The sequence below is a fragment of the Sparus aurata genome, chromosome 6, assembly GCF_900880675.1.
Source record: "Sparus aurata chromosome 6, fSpaAur1.1, whole genome shotgun sequence".
Classification (NCBI taxonomy): Eukaryota; Metazoa; Chordata; class Actinopteri; order Spariformes; family Sparidae; genus Sparus; species Sparus aurata.
Window position 1 is genome coordinate 9,194,451 of NC_044192.1, and position 22,416 is coordinate 9,216,866.

The 22,416-nt window shown below is 43.4% G+C and overlaps 2 protein-coding genes across 14 annotated transcripts in view; both read left to right on the top strand.

Moving 5' to 3' along the window:
* chd5 (chromodomain helicase DNA binding protein 5) overlaps positions 1-13,133 on the top strand; it is a 48,934-nt gene extending 35,801 nt beyond the window's left edge. For 6 of the 10 annotated variants that reach the window (XM_030419656.1, XM_030419658.1, XM_030419665.1 and 3 more), the window contains exons 28-41: positions 165-298; positions 1,502-1,646; positions 2,438-2,597; positions 2,702-2,781; positions 3,001-3,196; positions 3,288-3,377; positions 3,475-3,618; positions 4,902-5,010; positions 5,242-5,374; positions 5,535-5,730; positions 7,298-7,488; positions 9,113-9,239; positions 9,414-9,512; positions 10,192-13,133. In XM_030419656.1, coding sequence (XP_030275516.1) covers positions 165-298; positions 1,502-1,646; positions 2,438-2,597; positions 2,702-2,781; positions 3,001-3,196; positions 3,288-3,377; positions 3,475-3,618; positions 4,902-5,010; positions 5,242-5,374; positions 5,535-5,730; positions 7,298-7,488; positions 9,113-9,239; positions 9,414-9,512; positions 10,192-10,319 — 1,932 coding nt within the window. In that variant the 3' untranslated portion in view covers positions 10,320-13,133. The remainder of the gene's footprint in view (positions 1-164; positions 299-1,501; positions 1,647-2,437; positions 2,598-2,701; positions 2,782-3,000; positions 3,197-3,287; positions 3,378-3,474; positions 3,619-4,901; positions 5,011-5,241; positions 5,375-5,534; positions 5,731-7,297; positions 7,489-9,112; positions 9,240-9,413; positions 9,513-10,191) is intronic. The other 4 variants (XM_030419657.1, XM_030419660.1, XM_030419663.1 and 1 more) reach the window with 4 other exon arrangements.
* Positions 13,134-17,423: 4,290 nt separating this feature from the next.
* arhgef10la (Rho guanine nucleotide exchange factor (GEF) 10-like a) overlaps positions 17,424-22,416 on the top strand; it is a 125,847-nt gene continuing 120,854 nt past the window's right edge. For all 4 annotated transcript variants that reach the window (XM_030420240.1, XM_030420242.1, XM_030420241.1 and 1 more), the window contains exon 1: positions 17,424-17,888. The gene's annotated coding sequence lies outside the window, so the exon portion shown is untranslated. The remainder of the gene's footprint in view (positions 17,889-22,416) is intronic.

Genomic DNA, 22,416 nt, shown 5'->3' on the forward strand with positions numbered 1-22,416 from the left:
CAAGCATCTGATCCTGCAGCTGATCCGGCTGCCTTTGCTCACCGCTCTGTGGACCGGAGCCAGCGAGGACAGAATTAGAATCAAATCATGGTCAGGGTCACGATATAAGACGGACAGTGAGCTGCTTCACGTCCTGTATTTGTGTCTTGTCTTCTCATCACAAGGTCCTGGGATTCAACGCTCGCCAGAGGAAAGCCTTCCTCAATGCCATCATGCGCTGGGGCATGCCTCCTCAGGACGCCTTCAACTCCCATTGGCTGGTTCGAGACCTGAGAGGGAAGAGCGAGCGCGAGTTCAGGTAATTCTCCTAATACTGTTTTTACATTTAAACTGGGATAAGTGGTGCTTTTTTTCTTTTTTTTCACCAAACTAAGTGCTATTTGTCAAGGGCTGCTAGCTCTGGGCTATTTATTCACGGCTCACATTTTTCAGGGTTACTTCTCCTCCGAATGCACCGGACTCGTTTATTACATGTATGAATATTCAGAATGTGGCCAGCTCAGACTTGTGTTTTTAATCCTGGAGTAAAGCAACTGCAATCAGTAAATGCTGACAGTACCACCACCACCATTAACAGCTGCTATTGCTCTTATTATTACCATTAGTTCTAATATTACAAATACAAGTACTGGTGCTGCCTCTGCTGCAGCTGCCAGTACTACTAAAGCTGGGTTTATACTTCTTAAGTATTTTTCTATTGTCTTCTATTGCTATCAATTCTATTAACACTGTGTTCCTGCTATTATCTTGTTATTAATATGGCAACTAGTACTGTGACTACTCCATTAATGTATTAGTTAAAGGAGAACTTCGGTCGATTTAAACATGCAGCTTCATTGCTCAAGCTACCCTTGACTTGCCAGTACCGAAGACGCGAACACATTTGGTCCAACCATTACAGAGCTCCGTGAACGGAGACTTAGCATTGACAGCTAACAGCATGGGGTCAGAACTTTACACTGTGTTTTAAGCGTCTTAACATGCTCCACATCTCACACTGAATGTTATGCAACAACAGCAGACACCTTAGCACACAGCACTGTAGCGTGTATGACTCAAAATGAATAAAAAAAGTAGTTAAAATAGTGTGTTTGTGCAAGCAGCTACTTACCTGTTTGTTGACATCCGTGTGTTCCGGTAGCTAGACCAAACTAGTCAATCCGTCGAGTGTCGTGCCACCTCTACTACAGTTACTTCTCTTACTACAGTACAACAATCAGTTATCCCTCTTTCTACAACTACTTTGCCTCAACGACTAGTTTTTATTCCTCTGATTGAGATTACAAGATATATTTATCATGCACCGATAACTACTGTAACAAGACTTCTTCCTTTTGCGCGTAAAACAAAAGGAATAGCATCAATATTTACATTTATATACTGTCAAAGTCCTGTGCTAGTAGTACAAGTACTTCGAGTGCTAGTTAAGATATGGTGCTGGCAACCTCTGAGGAATATCTCTCGTCACATGTGCTGTAAAGTGTTTTATGTTTTCCATCAGGGCATACGTGTCTCTGTTCATGAGACATCTATGTGAGCCGGGGGCCGACGGAGCAGAGACCTTCGCCGACGGCGTCCCGCGAGAGGGGCTGTCTCGTCAGCATGTCCTCACCAGGATCGGAGTCATGTCCCTTGTCAGGAAAAAGGTACTGGTTTATTCAACCGGAGATCCCTTTTTTTTTCTTTTTTAAAGAAGAATACCAAGTGTTCAGCCGGAGCACTGCGAGATTAGAGAAAAGTAGGTCAAACCGTCCAGGCAGAGGCAAACGCAGACAAGATGAAGAGGGGGGCTCTGCGGGTACACGCATCACCCGACACCACAAATGTGTATGTTTTGTTAGCTTTGTTTGTCATGTATTCACCTGGGTGAAGACAGAAAAGTGAGAGGTGGTTTTTTGGAGTCCTTTTAAGTTCTTAGTGACAAATAGTTTCAAATAAATGATGTACTAAATTTGATTGCGCTGTTGAAATGTCAAAAATGTGTGAATCGGCTGCTGAGAGAACTCAGTGGCGCAGTCCAGTTAAAAACAGGAAGTCACAAGCAACGTTAGCAAAATTGCCAAGTAAAATACAAACCCAAAACATTTCAGGCGGCTCAGCGACTGTGAAACCTTACAATCGTAAATGTCGGCACGTAGGAAAGTTAGGAAACCTTGACTAATGGCTCACCTTCCTCACTGTATATCCTGTAAATTGGCCCCCTGACAAATACATTTAGAAAATTGAAAAATTCACATCGTAACTAGGCTAAATTTGAACTGAAGCCGGTGCAACCTGATACGGGAACACTTTACCTAAACTGCTGGTTCAGTACGCCGCATGCATTTTTACACTGGAGCTCTACCTAATCCCTTATTTGAGGAAAGTAAGCCGTCGTGACAGAGTCGGATTTTCATTTTATTGCAGTTGAACAACTCTCTGATTTTTTTTTCCGTAGGTGCAAGAGTTTGAGCATGTGAATGGAAAGCTGAGCTCTCCGGATCTGATTCCTATCGGCATGGAGCTGAAGAAGCTGACTGAGAGTTTATCTTCTGATCCCAACACGCCGGTGCCAGCCAGCCCCGTTGCCACGCAGCCCGGCACTCCCGTTCCTCCAGGTCTGCTCAAGTTTTGTTTTTGTCCCCCGACTGAAAGGTGAAGTTCGTGCTTAGAAGCAAAAAAAAAAGTTTTTGAGTTGTTGTTGTTGTTTTCTGACTTGTAGAGAAGACTGAGTCTCTCTTGGGCACCGCTGAGGACAAGGAGACCACAGAGCAAGATAACAAGAAACTGACAGAGCAGGAAGTGAGTCCTTTTATTCTGCCACCATCCATCACTTCCATTCGGCTCCCCTTTATTTTCTTGTCCATCTCCTCGCGGTTCATCACACTTTAACCGCACTCATCGCGCCATCCTCAGAAGACGCTTCTGTCAAACTTGGACACCTTTTAACTCGTCTCTCTGCCCTCTATCAACTTTCTTCTTTCTCCTCCGGCTGCCCTGTCTGTTATTCCCCCCCGGCAGACCTCCAGTGCGGAGCCGGCATCTGTACCTGAGAAGGCAGCTGACAGTGAGGAGAGCAAGGCCGGCTCAGAGGAGAAAACGGGAGATGAGAGGGACGGAACCGAGTCACCTTCCGCAAAAGCAGAACCATCTGCCAACCCGAAAGAGCCGGCTTTGAAACAGACAGAGCTGCCGTCTAGTCAAACCTCACCGCAAAGTGAGTGGAGTTTGAACCTCGGGCTGCAGATTTTAATTTCCCCGCGAGGTTTGTACTGCATTAAATTGGAGTCCCTGTTTGTAATCAACAGCGGAGCCCTGCAAAGAAACAGAGAAGTCCTCTGAAAAAGGAGATACTGAATCCCCTCAGGCGAAAACTGAAGACAAGGAAAACAAGCCAGGTACACAGCACATGCAATGACAAAGCCACATACGGTGCGACAACTGGAGTCCAATATACAGATGTTCATTTTACACAATTTATGTTTGCTGTTGCAGACGAGGTGAAGGGCGAGGAGGCACTGGAGGGTCGACTGAATGGAGACAAAGACACTTTGGATGAGCTGGATGAGAGCAGGAAGGAGGACAAAAACGGATACAAAGCCAAGTTCATGTTTAACATCGCCGATGGAGGTTTCACAGGTAAGAACAAGAGTGACTTTATTCACCTAAATCAGCCCGAATTAACCAAAGTGCAGTAGTAAGTCGCTGCAAACTGTTTTACATGTGTTAGAGGAAGGAAATATGGCTGTTGGAAAGTATATATATTGTCAAAATGTAAAGTGTATGAATGTATCTCTTAGGAGAGCGGGGGAGTTTTCAATTTTTTATTTATTTGCAACCCAAATCTGAATGCACATTATGTTCTGAGTCCATTAAAGACACACTTACATGGCTGCAGTGTGCGCATTTAGTCCCGCTGCGTTATACTCGTCAGCGGGACGCATTCGTCAGAAGACTTTAAACACTCGCATTACGAAGAAATCTGCAATTAAATGCCGCCGACTCATTTCCATAATATTGCTTTGTAATATTGTGAAAGCTCAGTCTTAATTTGTAAATTGGACCGAAGAAAAGAGAGAAGCAGCAGAGAAAGAAGGCTGTTGTTGGTGTTTTTTTTTTTATCTGGAGACGAATGAATACGCTGTGAATAATGAAACACAACTTGCCAGGACAGCATGAAATGGTTATATTTTCTGTGTCTGTGCTCGGAAGCTCTACATTTAAAAATGAAACAGTTTTGAAGTCGTCAGCTTACAGACGACTGGAAAAAACACTGAATAACATCTTGTAAAAAAGGGATGCTTGTTATATTCCGGATTAATCGATTAGCCGGTCTCTAAAATAGTGGAAAATGCTGATCAGTGTTTCCTGACGCCGAAGGTGACGTCCTGAAAAGTCTTATTTTTCCAAAGATGGTCAGTTTCCTGTCACAGACGAGCCAAGAAACCAGAAAATAGTGACATTTAAGAAGCTGGAATAAAATGTTTTTTGTATTTTTCTTCTTGAAGAGTCCCTCCGACCTGACTCGCCCCTGCAGCTCAGTTGATAGATCGTGTGCTCCGCGTTCAGAGGCCGTGTCCTCGTCATAACGTTGTTCAAGTCTAACCTTCGTTGCGTGTCATCCCCTCTCCTAACTCTTCAGCTATTCTGTCCAATAAAACCATAACAAAGGCGAAAAAACCCACTCTATTAATTGATTATTAACAGCTTATTAAACTAACTGTTGCAGCTCTGGTGCTTGTAGACTTTCCCGTCTTTCAACTTGTGTCTTGTTAAAGGTTGTTTATTTCTGGTGCCACTCGTGAAGTCCATTTGTTTTTTGCCGTGAAACTTGTTTGTGTGTTTTATGCGCTCTCACATCTTGAATATTAGTTTGTATTTTTTGTAAAGAACTGTTCTGAATGCGTGCTTCTCCCCATCAGAGCTGCACACCCTGTGGCAAACCGAGGAGCGAGCGGCGCTGTCTTCTGGAAAGATGCACGACATCTGGCACCGTCGCCATGACTACTGGCTGTTGGCTGGCATCGTAACGTATCCTTTCTTTTTTTTTTAAAACCCAGATGGAGCGAGAAGCTCTGGAAAAGTCATTTAACTACTTAAGACCGGCGGGAGCTGCAGTCGCAGGACTGATATTTACAAACTGTGGGGAGCGATATAAAACCACGCTCTCCGCGCAAACCTGTCTTCGGTTTTTTATTTGAAGTACTTTATGAGGTTCTGTGCTCACATTTGTTTTTATCCTTGACTGGGAATCCATCTCAGACATGGCTATGCGCGCTGGCAAGACATTCAGAACGACCCGCGCTACGCTATTCTGAACGAGCCCTTCAAGACGGAGATGCATAAGGGCAACTACCTGGAGATGAAGAACAAGTTCCTGGCTCGCCGCTTCAAGGCAATCTGAGTCATTTTGTTTTTTTAACTGAATCTACTAAAGGATTAAAGGATTTGTTATGTCTGGATGCAAACAGAAACAAACTGCCTCTCAGTTTTGTCTCTCTGTGCCTGTCACTCACTGTTTCCCTCCCTCCCTCCGTCTGTCTGTCCCTCTGTAGCTGTTGGAGCAGGCGCTGGTGATCGAGGAGCAGCTGAGGAGGGCAGCTTACCTGAACATGACCCAGGACCCCAGTCACCCGGCCATGGCTCTGAACACTCGCTTCACTGAGGTGGAATGCCTGGCAGAGTCCCACCAGCACCTGTCCAAAGAATCTCTGGCCGGGAACAAGCCTGCTAATGCCGTGCTGCACAAAGGTCTGCGGCCCAGTTTCCCGAAAATAACCACAGCCGCTATTGTCAGAATTTTTGTTTTGTTTTTTTTTTTTTGCGTCACCTTCCAAAAGGCCGGTGAAGTCGGAGAGACAATCCTGCACAAATGACTTTTACAGGGCAGGATTATTGACATGCATTTTTCATGAGACACTTGTCAGCCCACAGGCCATCTGTGCTGTGTGTGTGTGTGTGTGGGTGTGTGTGTGTGTGTGTGCAAAATCCGGTCGTTCATGAAACATTCATGAGAGATGGTGGTGCAAAAAACATTAAGTTTCACTTCTCTAAAACCGGCTCAGAATCAACCAAACGTTACTTTGACTGTGTTCAGAAAACACATTTTACCGGTGCCGGTTCGTACGCTGCACCATTAGAACGAGATAGACGAATGTTATCGTTTTCATCACAGCTGACCTGCCTCCCTCTTTATTTCGGATGGGATCAGGTCAATGCAGTTGTTCAGACAGTAAATGAAGTGTCATGGTTGTGTTATTCTCTGTTTTATTTTGTAGCTTTCTGTTGTGTTGTTCCCCTACACCTTTCTCACATTAGCTTCGTTAGCCCTGTCCTGTTCCCAGCGTCTCTCCACCTGAACCCCGTCCCCTCATTAGCTTAGCCTGCGTTGTTCCCTCACTATTTATTGGTTCGTCTGTTTCCTGTGTTCCTGATTTGTTCCCTGTGGTTTTGCGGATCGTCCTCAGTTTCTGTATTGCTATGGTGTTTTTTCTTTGCCTGCCTTTTTACGGTTCGCACCTTAGGATTTTGTGACATTCAGCTCATGCGAACAATAACGAACAATAACACAACAAGCAACAAAAAAGGCAGATAAAAGTAAAATCCAAGGTGATACAGAAACGGGGGAACAAAATAGGAACACAAGGAGCAAAGAGTGAGGGAACAACACGGCTTCAATGCGAAACTAAACTAGTGACGCTGGGAACAAGGCGGGGCTAATCAGGCTAATGTGAGACAGCTGTTGGGGTGAGAAGCACAGGAACACAGGAGGGAGGCAGAACACTGGGAACACGGGTGAGCAGGAAATAGAAACTAGACACAAGAGGACGTAACTACAAAATAAAACAGGAAACAACCAACCAAAACCCACAACCGTGACATGAACATGTAAAGCACCCAACTGCTGGATCCAGTTTGACACAGTGGCTTCGTTTCCTGTCTCAACATGCTCACACTAACGAGTAGGATGAAAGTTTGGGGAAAAGCCAGGCCCCCGAGACTGCATGACATTGATTTGATAAAATGTTATTGCTCCGAATGTTGTTCTCTGTGACCCTCATTGATTCGTCTGTCAATGAAATAATGTTATTTACTTCAGGGCAGCTGTTGATTTCAGGCCCGGGATCACGCAATTAATTTGCTTCATTGAACGATCCAAGGTCACACCCACGCTCTTTTTGAAGCCATTTTTGCCTCATTGATCTTTTTCCGCGCTAAATGATGCTACGCAAGCAGGCGTTATATTAGCGTTAATAAAAACCAAGCCCCTCTGTCTGCTAACGTGTGTTGTTGGCGCGTGTGTGTCGTGCTCTTACAGTGCTGAACCAGCTCGAGGAGCTTCTGAGTGACATGAAAGCCGATGTGACACGACTGCCCAACATGCTGTCCAGGATCCCGCCGGTGTCGGCCCGCCTGCAGATGTCCGAGAGGAGCATCCTGAGTCGCCTCACCAGCCGAGGGAGCGAGCCTCCACCACAGCAGGTGAGATGGGCTGCTGTGGTCGAGAAGGTCAGAGTGAATTCAGAAAAACTCTTTCTAACAAGTCATTCATTCATTCGTGCAAATGCAGTCAAATATAAGCCACGTCTGTTCGATTTCCCCGGGTCCTTGGAGTCCTTGAAGTTTGTGAAAAGTGTGCATCAATTTATATTTTTCTGCAAAAATAGACATTTTGATTTTTTTTCTTCTTAGCTTTACTTGATAGGCCACATCCCAATATGTCTGTCCTCTGCATTTATCTGCCATCACTGTGTTTTGACAGTAATCGACCTCGATCTTTGTCTCAAGCTTTGCCTTGTTGGGTCCTTGAATTTGAAAGAACAAGGCCTGAAAAGTCCTTGAATTTGATGTTTAACGAGGCGTGAGCTGCCGAGGACTCATTTGTTTTGAGATAGCGTTATAGGATGGAATTGTACTAATATAACACCTCACAAAACAAAGTCACAAAGTCTTTTAAAAGACAAAAAAAAACAGTAGATAGACAATGATACAAACAACTTAAAAACAGTTACACAAGTGAAATAAAACAATATAAAATGAGCAATTAAAGGTACTATAAAGAAGAGTAATTATGCCTAAAACGTTGACTTTAAGTATTTTAATTCCATGTACATTTCCCATTAAATTTCATTGCACAGGTCTTTCTATGAGTCAGTGTGGATAAATTAGATGAATCCAAAGTATACATGAACTTTTATTACATATACATTTAAGGAGAAATTCTACATTAACAAAATAAGAGTGATGTATTTTAAATTGTTTACGTCGCACCTCTAGTTATTTAACTCACACTGACTCAACATTATAGGAAAACTTTGCATTTAATGTGATATTTTCTAATAATAATGTAATAATATCATTGAGTTAGATGGAACATTTCAAGTTGTTTTCCATCAACTCGGATGAAAAACCCAGTGGAAGCACGCTGCGCCCGTCTTCTCGGCGAGGTCACAGCAGGAGTTAGTAGTTCAGACTTGGCTGGAATTATGCATCGGAAGGGAGAGGAAATAAGGCTCTCGCTAAAATGTGCAGTCGGGCTGAAAGAAATGAAAGAAATAAATTCCCGTGGCCCGAAAAAACTTTGAAGTACTCCGTAGTCACGACTCGGCGGCCACATTATTCCTTCAAAAACCTGTAGAGACTCAGACTTCCTATCCCCCACGGAAGAGTTTCCCCTGGTGTAATGTGGGAAAAAAAGACCCTCCCTTAAGTTGTTTACTTTCACCACTGAGCTCCACGTCTCCGTCCCGGAGGACTTAACAAAGGCTGTATTCTGTCTCATTACTTTCATCTGTCGTGCACCTGTTTACCACAGTCGACTGTGTGTGTGTGTGTGTGTGTGTGTTTTATTCTGTTATACAACAGACCATTTCAGCCAGGCAGCAGATTGGTCATGCGCTCTGAATGTTTTTTGGTCTTCTTGTCGTAACCAAGGAAACAGCCCACAATCTGACTTCCCCCTTTGTTTTTTTTTATGTCTATTTTTTTGTTTTATCTGCTCACTTCAGTTCCCTGCAGAGCTACTAAAACCTGCCAAATGTCGTGCAGAAGACATCATAAACAGCGTCGCTCTCCTGTTATTATTCGTTCATGTTAGGTCTTTATAACTCCTCTCTTGTGTTTTGTGTCTCAGCCTTTTAGTCAGGGGGGGTTTGGCTGCTCTCAGATGTACAGCAGCAGCTTTGGCGGAGGGTTTAGAGGACCCGGTGGACAGCCTATGGTCAACTACAGCCAGATGCCCCTGGGACCCTACGTCAGCGGTAAGGACCAACACCTACAGCAGGATGTTGTATCATAGGTGACATCTGGGACTGGAGGATTGTTCATGCAACTTATATCACACTTATTGAACTAACTGAAATGGTGGGTCCTATATGTACATGTTGTGGTGTCTAAATGATTCGTACTCATCTAAAGTTTTGGAATTGGTCCAGTAGATCACCTCAGCTGGCAGCCACGACATGGCTACAATGACTCCAACATAATCCTTTCCGAAGGAAAGGCGATCTACTGTACCAACTCCAACAGTTATGGTAAGTATGAACCATTTACATGCAAATATATGTAAGCAAAGGGCCAGGTTTAAGAAAAAAGATGATGAGAAGGAAACCATTGTGTTTTTTTTGAAGATGTTTCAATATTAACCAGATAACAGACTTAAAATTTGATGTTTTTTTTATAATATTTGGAAGACATTTCTATAAATTGCACCCAGTAACTATTTTTGAACTTAAACTTTCAGTGCACAGCTAATTTGTGTAATGGATGAGGCCCATTTGTTAGCTTTTTTTTAATCGTTGCTGCACTGATGCAATAAAATGAAATCATAATTCTGTTTTATTACATTTCTGTCATTCCTTTTTGTAACAGTGAGACTGTATTCACCAGGTTAGCTGCTGAGATCTGGAACATGTGCACCACTGTCTGTCAGTTTTCATATCTGTGTCACACCTTCAAATAGGTCAGATGGGGTTCATTCAGACAGTCATATATTTGGAAGAGAAAAGAAAAAAATTGAAGTTATTACACTTCGTTGTAAATCACATTGTGCATCACTTCCAGTTTTGATGAAGCTGCTGTGCTTGTTCTGTTTGATACCTACCGCTTCATTTCATGTTATAGCCCATAATTCTCACCCTAACAGCAAAAAACTGAAACATCACATTTCCAGTGAAAGTGAAGCATTAAAATCTGACCTCTCTTCCTCCTCAGTGTCCACGAACGGCCCTCCACCCCCTACAAGCCATCTGGACAAGAAGTCACTCGACTCCTTGAGAGACGTGGCTACGCCTGACCTCAAGTCGGGCAAACCTAGTGATGTCATCTGCATTGAGGACTAGACCGGCTCTGTAACGCTGACCTGAGGTCAGAAACCCCCAGGGATGGATTCTGTATGGATGACAGCTGCCCATCTCCTCCGCCACATCCTCCTCTTTTCTCCTGACTTCAACTCTACAAAAAGCGAGCTCTCTGTCTGCGGATAAGGCGATTAACTTTTTGATTAATGCAGATGTATCTATCTTAACGATTGCACTTTTAATCTTTCATGGACTCTATAGAAGTATTTCAATAGGTATTTGCTTTTGTTAACCTGTGCCGGAGAGCTGAGGACGAGGAGGGAAACGGGAAGCAGCTTTTTTTTCTGACAGAGGATCTTTTAGTTTTTGTCGCCCTGCACTACGAGGAGGAACTCAAGCAAGTTGGCATGACTGAGTCTCCGACGCTCTTGATTGGGGCTCGTTCTACTCTTGGAATGTGTGTTTTTTTTCTTCGTGCCAGCCTCGACTTTTTCATTCTGCGTGCCCGCCCCCCCCCCCTTGTTGCTTTTACCCATCTTGCCTATTCTCTGTACACTGTGACTGTGCCCCCCGCTGGAGCTTGTTTCCTGTGAACGAAGGAGTCGAGTCTTCAGTCTTTAGTTTGATAAGGAGGCTGTTTTACCCCGAGGGCCTATATTGTTACTTTAAATGAATATGTGTTTTTTGTCATTCACGTAGTAACCAGTGGATAAATTATTGATTTGAACGCATCAAAAAAACTATTCTCATGTATGCAGTAGCTGGACACAGTCTGTCTGAATCCTCTAAAGACTGCCACCCGCTGGTAATTTGGAGAAAGTAATCTCTGCCGAGCCTGCAGATACAGTTTACTGCAGCACCAGTATCCTGTGAGGGGTTGGCTTCTTGTACTGTACATACTCAGAGACTGCTGTTTATTTTACCTCACATAGGTCTAATCATAGTGAAAAATATGTATACAAACATGGATGAAATCAGAGGCCTGGCTTTGGCGTCGAGACACGAAGATCACGCAGAGAAGAAAAAAAAGCTGGCAAAAGTGGTTTTTAACACATTTCAGCAAAGACTGAGTATTTCTGTGTATGGTACGATATTTGTGATTCTTATTATATTTGAATGTTAGTAGTGGCTGTAGAGCTTAACCCTGGGGCCACGACCAGTGGGACTGCACTATAAACAGAAACTCATCTGGTCCACATCCACCGATGGGGGCTTTAATGTTGCCCCCGAGTGGAGAGTGGCTGCATTTTTTTTTCTCTCCTCTCTTCGGGACTTTCCCCAGTTCCCTGTCATTGTTAGAAACTGAATAAGAACATGTGTGCTTTTCGGCGCAGCGTCACCTCAAGTCTAGTATTTGTCGCAGGAAAAAATGCGCTTTTTGTTGGCTTCTCTTTACGTTAAGATTAAAAATAAGACGTATTTTGGTCACTCGGTGCCATTAAAGACGACGATCCCCGGTATGATTTGTTCTTTGATGCCGTGCGTTTCCTCCACCGAGGCGACGACCAAACCTAAACCTACATTTGAGGGGATTCTGTCTGTATATCGGCTTCTAAGGACCAATGTTGCACAGCGTTACATTACAGTAGATAATGTCTTCACTTCCAAGTTTTGTTTCGGTTCTTTTGGGAGTGTATCTTGCTGCCTATTGCTTTACCTGGTGTGAGGACACGTTAGCATGGTATAGCTACATATCTTGTCCATTCCCTCTCCTACTATGATGTGCTGAAGTGACCAGTGTCCACTGAGTGAAACAATCTTTTATAAATTCAAGCGTGCTACATTTCCTTTTTCTATGAAGGCATTGCTCGAATGTTTCGATTCAAAGTGCAAATTGTTACTGACATGTTTCCTTTGTTTTATTTTCTTTTTCCAAAGACCAGTGGCATTACTTGTGTGTATTATTATTATTATTATTATTATTAACTGACATTGCCACAGCACTTATTCGACATTGTCGGGATGCCGACCGTGATTGGACTAATCTAAACGAGAGAGGAGGCGGTGTACAGAGTTGGTGAGTGTATTTTCTTACTGCGGCCTCCTCGCCCATCATTCCTCAGACGACTCGCTTTGACTTCCGACCGAAAATTTAAAAAAAAAAACATCCGTGCGAAAAACCTCGACGGTGCATCAGTTTTTTCCCGCGCTCTTCTTCGTCAGTGTTTTATCAGTGCCGTTTCGTTCGCCGTGTTTCCGTTTTTTCAGGCCATCGGTTACTTGACCATGACATGTATTAGGTTGCTCGACAGATAGAACCTCAGAAACATGTAAATATACTTGAAGGATTTTTCAGAGATAAATCCATCTCACACAGATTTATGTATCAAACTGGAAAAAAAAAAAAGATGAATGTCTGCTGGATGGTGTTGCCATAGAACTGCAGTGTGCAAAATCATGTCCCCCCCCCCCCCCTTTTTTCCCCCTTTCTGGAGTGACGACCACGAGACGACGTCAAAAACACAAAGTACTCCAGTGAAATGCAATCAAACTGAAGTCAGTATGAATGTAATGTCTGTTAGAAAAAAAAGGCTTCAGTCTAATATTATAAATATGTTAACAATGTATGTACATGCTTATTAACATGGCTTCAAAAGCTACCAAAAGACCCTGATAAAAGGCACCTTTGTTGCAGTGAATGCACAGCATGTGAAGCGTTTGATATGACGGTTCACTTTGGGGAGGAAGGCGGTAGTGTATCTAGCATTTACAGACAATGAGCTCCAAGCAGTGTTATGGTACTGATTATTTGTGCTGTATAGCAATTGAATGAAAAAAAAAGTGAATTGTCATCTTTTTATTTGTATTCTGTGTATTTGTTCAATGTGTTTTAATAAATCTTCTGGACAACAGTAACGTCCGTGTGAGTGTTTTTTTTCCTTCTTCCTGTTGTAATTAGCCCCGCAGACGAGCGAGGAGGGCGCGCATGTGAATAATTGAGCTTGGCTGAGCAGGACTTCAGATTTAATTAACTTAAATTGACTTTCTTGACCTCACACGTCGCCCTGTTGTTCGGGCGGTGTCTTCCGGCGCTGCGCGTCACAATCTGCATGAGCCTGCGGTACTCTAAATGTGATTAGAGGCAGGAATAGACACAGTGTTGTAGTCAGGAGGGGACGAAAATAAGCAGACTAAAGCCAATCACAAAGTAGTCCCAGTGCGATGCTGACATATTAAAACTAAAAACATGCTTACACTATGACTGAAACTCTCATTCTGCCCTGTCTGACCGGGTACGTATGAATAAATGTGAATGTGAGTTTATATTTTTCTATCATTCTTTCTTTTTTAAGTTAGTTTCCAGATTAAAAATGTATTTAGGTCAGTTACAGCGCTAGGTAGAGACGTTGTAAACTTAGAATTTCATTGCATTGACACTACTTATATCTCTGCATTCGACAATAAACCCTTTGAATCCCTGAATCCTCAGATCTGATGAAGCCACCGTGCTGTCATCATCATTTGTTTCAGTAACTGTTAATGTAAGCCTCTATACAGCCACTTATGTTGCGCTCTTCTTATCTTACTGACCACTAAAAGCACTTAACAACTCAGGTCAGCATTCTCCCTTTCACACACACACACACACTCATACACTCGTGGCAGAGGCTATCCTGCAAGATGCCACCTGCTCATCAGGAGCAATAACCATTCATACCCACGCTTAACCCACACGCATCGATGAAAGAACCACCAGCATGAATTTGGGATTGACTGCGGGAGTCGGCAATTGAACCACTAACATGTACATTTAGCCTATCGGTACTTATTTGTAATATATTTTATTATGTTTTATTGTCAAGTCGCTGTTTTGTGTTTTACCTGGATATGAGATGGTGAAGTTAAAGAAAACTGAAGTTCATAGGCAGCTGTTTGTGTCATCAAGGATAAAGATATTATACATTATATATTGTTTCTGACTAAAGCTGCTGTAAGTGATTTTTAAAAAATTAAAATAAGTGTTAAATAGCTCTGTATTCAAACAGTAACCCATGCTATAGATTGTTTGATCAGTCATCAATGTCTCTCCTCGTCCTGCTCATGTGGTAAAAGAGAAGATACATTTCCTGGTATCCCTCCCCACTTTATCCAATCAGGACAGAGAACTCCACAAAGAGGCGGTGCTGGATCCTCCTGTTTGCCGTCTTGCGGTTATGATGACGACAACGGTGAGGGCAGCTTTAAGGTAACTGCTGCTTTGAAGCAGGAGTCACAATAAAGGAACACATGTAAACATGAGCCTGAGATAAACCAACAGAGCAAAGTAGTCATGAAGCCATTCACACTGTTAGAACAAAGATTTGAAGGCATTCTTCCCAGAATCTGCACATTTTGATAGATGTTTAAAGGGAAACAAAAACTTTTATACGATAAAGTGTGTTCACAGTTTTAAGGTGCACTACTGCATATGTGAAAAAATTGTGTAAATAATTTGTGGCTCCAGAGAAAGCTGCACGTAATCTGATAAAAAACCTCCATTGATGTCACTCATGAGTTGCATTGTGGGTAATGTAGGCAACAGGTTTTAAAAAACGGAAGAATGTGTGGAAGAAAAAAAAGATTTCTATGTTTCTGCTGTATTTCCTGACCAACTGGCCACTTTCCAAAAACAACTGGTGCCTACATTACCCACAATGCAGCTCAGCCACTGAGTGACATTGTAATTACATGCAGCTTCCTCTGGAGCCACGAAAGCCTTGATACTGCTTCCTGCGCGTCCTCTATGCAGCAGCACTCCCCCTGTAAAGACAATTTAATTAAAACATTATTAATTAATGTGCAAAATTGGTGGAGTTGCCCTTTAAGTGATGGATGGAGTCTGTAGCTTGCTGTTCTGTCCTCGCAGATGTCTCCCATTAATAAGTTTGTCTGACAGAGGGAGCGAAGGAACCAAATAAGCGACTCGGTGAGGAAAACTCACAGGCGAGCAGCGGCTGATGAAATAATACCATGAAAATAATTAATACATTTGCAAATGTGCGGCCCGAAGCAATAAAACAAGCCTGAAGTGGAGGCAGAGTTAAACCGACAAACAGAACGTTCCTCCTGCCTCAGCATCTTTCAGCCAGCGAGGGATTCTTTCTCTGCTTTTATTGCTATTTTTGCATCGGTGAAACCTGCAATTTAAGATAATGTAATCCTGTCATTATATTTCTTTTCAAGCCGGATATACCAGAGTGCTTATTTAATGTTTTTCGGCACAATGTCGGCTCATTTACAGATAAAACTAAAGACACACAGTCACCAAGAAGAGGAACGCATAAAGTTTGAGCTGTTTTTCTCCGTTCAGCATAATTATTCCGTACTCTTCGGTTTCTTTCATTACACTCAGGCTTGGATTGCATTTTCTCAGAGTTCTCAACAGTCGTATTATTTCCTGAGCAATATGAAACATTATGCAGCATGTGTGTGTTGAACAAACTAATCAATGTTGTTGTCTTCTAAAGCCCCCTGTGCAATGATCCTGTCATTTCTGTCTCCTTCTATTGGTGTTTATGTGTTTCCTGTTGTCGTTTGCTCCCTCTCCTTCCTGTGTTGTTGACTTCCTGAGCTCCTCCCCGGCCCACTCTGCCTCCACACCTGTCTTGCATCAGCTGTTGTTGGCCCTGCCCTTCTGAGTGATCCTCCCAGCCCGTTAGCTAGCTCCCCGCTCTTTTGTCTGGCCCTAGTCATCAGTTCAGCCTTTGTTGAGTCATCTGTTAAGTTAACCTCTCCCCTCTGCTTGCAGGTCCACCTTCGAATCGTCTCAGTCATTTTTTTTTCAGGCAGTAAAACCAAACATTTGCTCACTCCAGATTCCTAAATTTGACGGATCACTGCTTTTCTTTGCGCGTCTTTGGGTTTTGGGCTGTTGATTGGACAAAATAATTAATTTGAAGACGTCTCTTTGGGCTTTTTTGGGAAACTGTGATTAGGATTTTTCACATTCTTTTGACATTCTGTAGACTAAACAGTCACTCAATTAGTCATGAAAGTAATCGGATGATCTCAATTGAAAATAATCGTTACTTGCAGCAGTATCACGTCTGTATCGCTGTCATCTTCAGAGATTTAAATAAAGATTGAATTAAAACTAAAAGCTTCAAAAACTCTAACCTCCTGACTACCAGTAGTTCAAATTTGTCCTCTATGGAGGACATCTCTAAACCTGAATATCTCCCACCCACTGCATACTACTAAATGAACTCCTTTTGCTATCTACAGAGGACATTTAGGGCTCTTCAATGATACCAAATGTGAAGGGGTGGGGCTTTGGTACCTTTCTCTTCCTCATTTAGGAAAATGGCAAGCACATTTTATGGGAAGAGGAAAAGTAAGCACATAATACTTTTTATTGAGCAAATTTTGTCTTGAAATGTTGTTGGCATATTTTATATAAGTCTCTTAACAACACATTAAAACATTGTCTGAATTTTTAACTGTATTTTAGCATAGTATTTAAGTGTTTTAAAATGTCCTCTGTAGTGGACATTTGTTGTTATTTCCTCCATTTTGTTCTGTTTTTTCAAATGAAAAGAAAGGGAGTAATTCTCAGAGGCACCTAAGTTGCCATCAAGGTTCAGTTTCAGATGTATGGCATTCCGATGTCCACTGTAGTGGACTGTTACTAGAGGGTCGTGACATGGACATACGATATCTTAAAAATAAAAGCTTTTTTTCCCCAAAAAATGTTTTCAGTATTCTAATTACCTTATAAAAGATTGGGGAATTAAAAAAAAATTGTGACTGGACAATATCTTTTTTCCTGGTAGTCAGGAGGCTCATGCTGCCAAGGTGTTTCTCACACACTGACAAACATTTTCATTAAAGCTGAATCGCTTTTTCTTTTTTTGTCTTTTGTCATACAAAATACTTAACGTCTTATCAGATGTATCACGTGTATTGCTCAGTTTGGTTTGGCTCCTTTCTGTAAAATAACCACAAATCTCAGCCTACGATGAGAAATCCACACATCTGACAGTTTGAACAGACTTCAGCCTCACACGGAAGTACTCCGACAGCACTGCCCCTAATTCCTTCTGTCCAGCCCACTTGTGCTGAAAAACCTCCCCTGATTGGTGCAAGCGCAAACCCCCGAGCTTCTCATTGGCCGCTTGCTTGACTCTGTCGCTCTGCTATTGGCCAGCTGCGTGTGAGAGCCTTCAGCCTGCTTTGTGCTGCTTGTCTGGGCAGCAGCAGGGGTCTTGATAGTGGGAGGAGGGAGGAAAGCAAAGAAAGGACAAAATGAGACCGGAGGGGCTGAGGGGGTGAAAGGACCCATCCAAAAAAAGAGAGGGACAGAGAGGGGAGATAGCGGGAGGAACACGACCAGAGAGCCGAGAGAGAGAGAGAGAAAGAGAGGAAAGGGGAGGGAGCAAGGGAGGGTTACCTCATCTAGAGCTGCTAGTGAACACGGTGCAGGGGGAGAAGTTGTGGGAAAGTAAACAGCAGAGGAGAATTCCAATCTGCTCGCAGCCACTTGCAGCCCTCGCAGGAGACCACAGAGATGAGTGTGCCGGACCCGGCAGTGTGGTAAAGAAACTGTGAGTGTATGGGAGGTTACCAGGATTAAAGGTTCACCAGGGAGTGCCTGAAGCTTCTCGGAGGACACATCACTGAGAGGACAAGGAGGTGAGAGGCATACATATTACTGGAAACACTCTTTTCTTCCTTCATTCTGTCTCTCCTCTTTCCTCCCTCCTCGCTCTCGGCATGGTTAGCATGTTGCAAAGACAGCAGCTTTGTCCAGAGAGGGGTGGGGGGACCACTGATGGAGTGGAGATGGGGGTGGGTGTGCTGGTTTGTGCCTCTCCGTCTCAGTCTATAGGGCAGCCGAAAGGACAAGCGAAAGGTGGTGGAGGAGGAGGAGGAGGAGGAGGAGAGGATGGGAACGGCAGATACCCGTGTGGCTCTTTGGCAGAGTACACACCATCACGGACGATTAAACCTGCTTCAGAGAGCCGGCCGGGGCTACAGCGCATGAGGCCTTGTTATGATAGCAGCGGTTCCTGAGACAGACACCAGGAAGGATGAGTGAGAGATTGGCGGCCCACACCTCTGGCTGGCTGTTATTCAGCAGCACTGCCCTGCTCTTCCACAGCCTCGGGCTACAAGAAGAGATTCCCTGGCCCGGGCCCGGCCTCAACCATTCCAGTTTGACGGTTGCTTCCCGGAGTACAATAGCCCCTCCCTGGATGGATTTCACGCTGCCTCTGTACCCTGAACAGAACAGAGAGGGGAGACAGGGAGGAAAGGGGTGAGGAGGGGGGGTGGGGGTGCAAAGGGGACCTCTGACCAAGTAATTTGCATTTTGGGCTAGGGCACTGTTTCAGCCCCACTTGCCGGATGTCCAAGTGCCTTTTTTTTTTCTCAAAGGAACTCCATGGACTCACTGTATCAGATTCTTTTCTCCTCAGTCACAGTCCAGCACTTCCAGCAGACATTAACAACCCATGCATGCAGGCCTGAAGCCACCACAAAGACCTCGCTGTCAATGGGAACTTTCTCCTTCTGCCACACACTCACCCATGAAAACTTCTCGGCACTCACGCAATCATGTGTACATGTACGCCTGCACAATCAGTCACTTGATAGCGGCGACACGCCTGTCAGATGTTTCCTGGTACTGTATTACTCACTGACTTCATCCCTGTGGGATAATCAGATAATTGATAGGATGGATGACCTCAGAGACATCTGCAAGTTGAGACTTACCTGTTGTACGTTGTTGTGACGCTCGTAACTCGTCGCCAACACATGACTTGTCGTATTTCTTTGAAACCCTTTCAGCCCGTGACAACACAACACGCAACTGGTTAGAGGGGTGACTCAGAAGGCACCACCTAACATCTTGAGCTCACATTTGAAAGTTTAATAGGCCAATATTGAAAGCGGTGTATGTGCTTCATGTGCCCAAACACATCTACTTATGGGGAGGTCACCAGTGCAGAACGTTTGACAAGGTGGTCAACAACGTGCTCAACATTTCTTCATCAAAACTCCACGACCTCTGAACTTTGCTGTATTCAGCCGATGCTGTGTCAGAGGTTTGGAATTTCCAAGTTTATTTTAATCTCCAACGTGTGACCTCAAAGTCACAAAAGTTAACCAAAAAGTTGACGGCGACAAAATTACGTCTCTTTGGCAAGTGAGCCCTCAGCAGTGCAGCCTCCTTACATATATTAACCAAACAGAGGAGGGAAAACAACACACGAGGCGACAGACATCTTTATACGTTTTCTGTCACGGCACTTTAACACTTGAAATGTATCTAAATATTCCATAAACTAGCTTCATAGAAATATCTCCTAGCATCTCCCCATGGGCGCTGCCATAGTTGTGTGACGTCAGACAACTTCTCCCTTGCGAGTTTACAGTCACGGGTTCTGGTGTTCCATTGTTCTCATCCTAGTAGGAGGTTATACATATTTAAGTTCTGAGTTGTCTGAAATGCAGCATTTGAGTCCTGCTTCACTCACACGCCCAGTGGACTGAACTTACCAACTAATGCTACGAACATTTATACACTGCTGCTGTTTTTAAGCTGCTCCTTGAAATCTGCTACACGACACAGATGCAGCTGCACAGCGAGAAAGTTATTGTCAGTTCAATAAAAGTCACCTGGTCAGCTGACTGATTGCAAACACCACGTCAAACATTAAACTCTCTTTCCCCCTCTGTCATCTGTACCCTTCTGCTGACGGTGAAATACAGTAAACCGAGCTTTACAGCCTGTTTCTACAGGTCTGTCTTGGCTAACTGCCTGTTTTCTAGCAATCTTCTTACTTTATAACTCTCAATAACAAATGACATCACCTACAAGACACAGCAGAATGCTATTAAAACAGCTGTAAGTGTGATTTTCTTATTAAAATAAGTGTTAAATAGCTCTATATGCGAACAGTAGTCCCTGTTATAGAGTGTTTCGTCAGTAACTCAGGCCTCTCCCTCTCCCCGCTCAGGCAGTAAAAGAGAAAAGAATCTCTCTGGTATCCCTGCCCACTTTGTCCAATCAGGACAGAGGACTCTGAATGTGCAGAGAGCAGGATCCTCCTCCACACCGGCAATGTTGGAACAGGGGAGGTTACCTGATTCCGGCGCCCCCGGTGAAGGCTTACACTACCAAACAGGCGAGGTGATGAAAAATGCTTGAAGAAAAGAAAGAGGCAAAGAGAGCTGCTTTGAAAAACAGAAAGGAATCGTGCAAGTGTGTTGATGTAGAGAGGAGGGACGGGATTGGTTTAACTGCGCAACAAACAGGAAGTTTCACTCGAAGCAGTTTTAACAGAACTGAAGAAGCAGCACTGAGGCCAGTTTACGATAACTAAACATTTCAGGGACGTAACTAAATCAAAACAGCCACTAGTGCTAAGTGTTCACACTCATTGCACTGGGAATCACCTAAGCTAATCGGTAATGCTAACTGCTAGCGTGATTCAGTTGTAGTTCCGGCACGTACACACTTTCCCGTCCCCTCGTGTACATTCCCGTTGCGTCCAACCCAAAACCAGTGTCATTAAGACAGTTCGTACCTCTGGACTTTACCTGGCCACCGTGAAAGCGATGCATGTTGACAGCTAACCTCAGAGCGCCCCTCTTTTTTTATGTATTAGGCTGCTGTCCTAGCACTACCAACTGACCATTATATTAATTAATTCATTGTTACCTTGATTAATCAATTAGCTCTTTGGTCTATACAATTCCAGTAAATGATGAAAAATGTCTGTAAGTTTGTCTTCAGTTGTCTTGTTTTGACTACAAAGCGAAGATGTTCAGTTTATCTTCAAATAAGAATAAATAAACCAGAACATATTCACATTTAGAGAGCTGGAATAAGAAAGTTTTGACTTTTTTCCAGAAATTACTCAAACTGATTAATAGATTATCAGAATAGCTGGATGTTAATTCACTAGTTGACAGCTAATAGATTCATCATTGCAGCTCTGTCTGTGTCTACAAACACATACAATAGTCTTTATTTGCAGTGTCTGTTCTGAAACGCTTTAATGTTTTTGCTCAGTATCCTGTTGAAACCCCTCGTGGACCACACGGCCCTTCCTGAAAGAATAACTGAACACTTTGATTCAGGAGTGTATTTTCATTTGTGAGATCTGATTTGACTGACACATCAAAAGTTAACCCCACGAAATGATGCCAAAGGCAACAACCGAATGCGGGAATTCCAAAGTGTTTGGTTTCCGAAAAACTGAGTTGTAAGAATGTTTACAAGAGACATTTTAGATCTAGTTCAAATAACTATCGGTGTTGTGCACTCTGTGGTCTCAGGTGTAGTTCGTGTTGTGATATTGTTGTAAATATAGTACAGAACAAGCTGGATTTTGTAGAGGAGGAAGCTGAAGTCTTCTCAGCGCTCAAAACAGCCTCCATCCTGGAGCTCTTCAGTTGGAAAGGGACAAAGATTCACCCCAACGCAAACTTTCATCCTAATCTTTACTATTTCTACCCTGCACAAGCAACAACTCTATAGTACAGAATCACCACAAAAACTACAGTCAATACTCCTGAAGTGAATGTCGGCAAAATATTCTGTCTTACTGGTGAAATCTTCCATTTACTGAGCCATGAGGACACACTGGAGTCTGTGAAAGTGAGGCCGTCTATTAAAAGATTCTTGATGGAAATGATAAAATGTATGTAAACAAACAATTGGCAGAAAAAAACCCAAACATCATCTGTATCCGGAATGTTGCTGATTTTTACACGTAAAGCTGACCTCATGTATTATGAGGACAGCTCAGCCTGTGGAAAGAGCTGCGTCGAGCCCCGTGTAGCTCTGGAGAAGCTGTGTCATGTCTGAGAAAATAACCACAATGACAATCTTGGAAATGTGGGGTTTGAAAAGGCACAGGCAGGAAGTGTCTCACTACAGGCCTGAGGTTTTTAAAGTCTGACATCCCCCAGATAAAATCAAGATCCCCCAGCATCCCTCGGGATCTGCGACATACTGCGGGCTACGACTTTTTTTTTTTTTAGCCCACATTTTTGTTGACATTTTAGTAAATTGGCACCATTGGGACCGTGTTAAACACTCCTGATGAAGGTCCAGAGGGGACGCTGTGAAGCTGAGCAGAAGCAGTGTGGGGCCTTCTTTTCTTAACATTGCTGCGATTGAAAGTCTGACAAATGAGCCAACAGCAGT